This window comes from Austrofundulus limnaeus, unplaced genomic scaffold (assembly GCF_001266775.1).
Source record: "Austrofundulus limnaeus strain Quisiro unplaced genomic scaffold, Austrofundulus_limnaeus-1.0 Scaffold1, whole genome shotgun sequence".
Classification (NCBI taxonomy): Eukaryota; Metazoa; Chordata; class Actinopteri; order Cyprinodontiformes; family Rivulidae; genus Austrofundulus; species Austrofundulus limnaeus.
Genome location: NW_013952403.1, coordinates 1,046,803 through 1,049,780, shown reverse-complemented (window position 1 = coordinate 1,049,780; position 2,978 = coordinate 1,046,803). Strand labels below are relative to the sequence as shown.

General features: G+C 38.1%; 1 protein-coding gene across 1 annotated transcript in view; it reads right to left on the bottom strand.

Moving 5' to 3' along the window:
- diaph2 (diaphanous-related formin 2) overlaps nt 1–2,978 on the bottom strand; it is a gene marked incomplete in the record, with an annotated part of 345,782 nt that overhangs the window by 67,412 nt on the left and 275,392 nt on the right. Inside the window, 1 exon segment of the mRNA XM_014003088.1 lies at nt 1,641–1,765. Coding sequence (XP_013858542.1) covers nt 1,641–1,765 — 125 coding nt within the window.

Here is a 2,978-nt window from a genome sequence, read left to right as displayed (position 1 = left end):
AGCCAGTCTGTGTTGATAAGGCTTCCAAATTAAAATAAATTTGTCTGACAAAGCAGCAGCTCTCCTTTACAGTCATCTCGCTCGGCTCGGTACTTCTCTCCTCTCAGTAGGTGTTGTTTATAGCACATGCAATTTCCGGTTAGCTTCTTAGCTTAGCCTCCTTCACAGCAACAACACACACACACACACTTCAGTAGATGCCACTCCTCCAGCATAGCATCTGCTTCATACAGAGTCCAGACTCTGTATGAAGCAAAGTGAAGGACAAAGGTTTGGTTTTTACCAGGCTATAGCAACATTATCTTCCTAACTACTATTCTAAAGATTTTTAAAACTAAATGCAAACATTTMTATGAATGGATGCAAACTGTACGACCAAAGCTCTTCATTAAAACCATAACACAGTGCAAAAATAAAAGAGACATGAGGCAAAGTTAGAACCAAAAATACTTAAGTCCTTCAAAGCCTCCTTCCAACCACCAACACTCACTTGATCAGGTGAGATGGGGAGAGAGACGGGTGTTTCAAGTCATGGCCAGCCAGTACCTCACTGCTAACCTCTGGGGAAGAACCCCAGACAGTAAAAAAAAGTTATACTGCAGTATATCTACACTTCTCCATTTCCTCTCACTCAAGCATTCAGTTCTCACAGGAGCTGCGGAATCAATACAGACATTGGGCAGCTTTTCTGCTCACCTGTTCTTCAGAACTACTGGGCTAGATTTATTCACTTATTTCTCATTTTACTATTTTAAATTACCTTTCTTGATTAGGAGCAGATTGAGCATGTGTTGGGAGGTTGCAATCCCAACTAATGTGTAAACTCAGAGTAAATAAACATCAGATGAAAGGAGGCAGATTCAGGTTATGTGTTAGCACCTAGCATATGAGCACACCCACTCAATACTTTATATACTCTAGAAGGTTTTTATTTGGTTAATAAAATGTAAAAAAAAGAAAAAAAAAAAGAAAAAGAAGTATCCTGCAGCTTATGCTCGAGTTTTAAATTATTATTATTTTTCCTCATATAAGATGACCTTAGGGTGATACCAGCAGACTTGATTTTCACCATTGCTCAAACCTACATGCTCAGGACCTTTTCCCTCAGAGAGGACATTCAAGAAAGAGCAGGGACATGGTTAATTTAATTTGAGGGCAGAGATGCTTGGGTTAAAGTGAAACACTCTGTTATCACAACAGGAGAGGTGCCAYGGGAAAAGATGGTTCTGTGGAGAGGTTCGTGTGGCCAGCCAAGAGATGAAATCAGGGATAGGCGATAAGATGGTGTGAGGGGCTAGAGCCCCTATTAGAGACCCTCAGGGGACAGACAGCAGTGGCAGGGCGCAGTAAAAATAACCATGGGCATGATTTCACTCTTGGGACACGGGGTGGAGTGAAGAGGGAGATCTGATCAACATTTCACAGCGAGGCAGCCAGATCCATTCCCTACAATCACTGGGGTGTCACCTATCATCCCAAGTGACTTAAACTGCTTACCACTGCCAGGCACAACACAAACATTAAGCACCTTCACTGCTGCTACAGGCAAAACAGCACAAAGAATGACCTAATACTGTTGAATGCATGTAAAACACTATGTTTATGTAAAAGTGAAAAACACTCAAATAATAAAAGGATATCGACATCTTTTCCACAAACTTATCTTGCTGGTCATCTGTTTTGGGGAAGTTTTCAATGTCGTTCTCAAGCCTCTGTATATGRCGTTCCATCGTGCTCAAACTGCTCTTCAAGATTTCAGCAGACACTAAAAGAAAATACATAGAATAAAAACACATCAGATTATTAACATATGGGCTCTTTTTCCAAGAAAAAAACAAATAGGATTAACAAATTGTTGCTCATTTATATTTAAAACCAGCTGTGACTGAGTCACATTATGAGTTTTGACATACTGACTTCTGCAAACTGCACTTTGTGGCCTAGAAAGCAGAAAATGTGAGTACAGTGTGAGTTTGTGCGTGTATCTGCTGTGGCTCATTAATCAGTATGTAATCACCGTTTGCAGAGTTGCTGTGGAATCCACAGTATTCAGATTAGGCCTTTCAAGTACAAACTTCAAAAAGCAAGTGGTGTCTACGGGGATGAGACGCGACAGGAACATGGATGCTGTAGCATGTTTATGTTGCAGTTAAGAAGTTAGTTTTACTGATGCACTCTCACACACTAAGTCATACTAAGACAGACTAAGACTAATAAACAACAACCAGGCTTAAAAATGCATTAAAAAGCCATACAAAAAGTCATCAAATAAACCAATTTTATGTTTTTTAAATAAATGCACTTAATACTTCAGAGGATTTATTTCACTGCAAYATCAGTTAACTTTGATATCAATTTGTTTTTCATTTTGATTGTTTTTAGATATTAATAAAAAGTTTAGTTATTTAGTAAAATCAAACAAACTTGTTTTAAACATTTAAAAGCTAATACAGTGATACCCAGAGGTGATGAGCAGCTTCGGAAGAATGAACGATGAAAAGGTTGATACGCTAGGCTCCAATCATATATCTGACCTGAGAATGTTTGTGTGTAAAAGCCTGATACAAAGTTCTCAGGTTGCTAAAATATGTAGGTGAACAGGATTTAAAGAGTCAAAGCTACATTTATTGGAAATCAAGTTCAAAACATGTTGACTCACAAAGTTGAGTTTGCTCTAAGAATACTGCTCCTCTGGGTTGCCATACAAGACGTTTCAGCCAAGTTTAGCCTTCAGTTTGCTTTGATTTGGCTCCAGAAGAACACACGAGAAATTGGATTGGTGTAGGCTAAAAACAATATTTTGGACAGGTAGAAAATAAAATAAAAATACAAACACAGAAAAGTGGGAAAGTGTAAAAATGGGCAAAAGAAAATAAAAAATGTTTTTGATTTATTTGATTTTATACTGAAAACAATGTTTTTTGATCAACTGTTTTCAGAAAAAAAAAAGTTAAATGGGTCCTCTGGATGGGTTATCC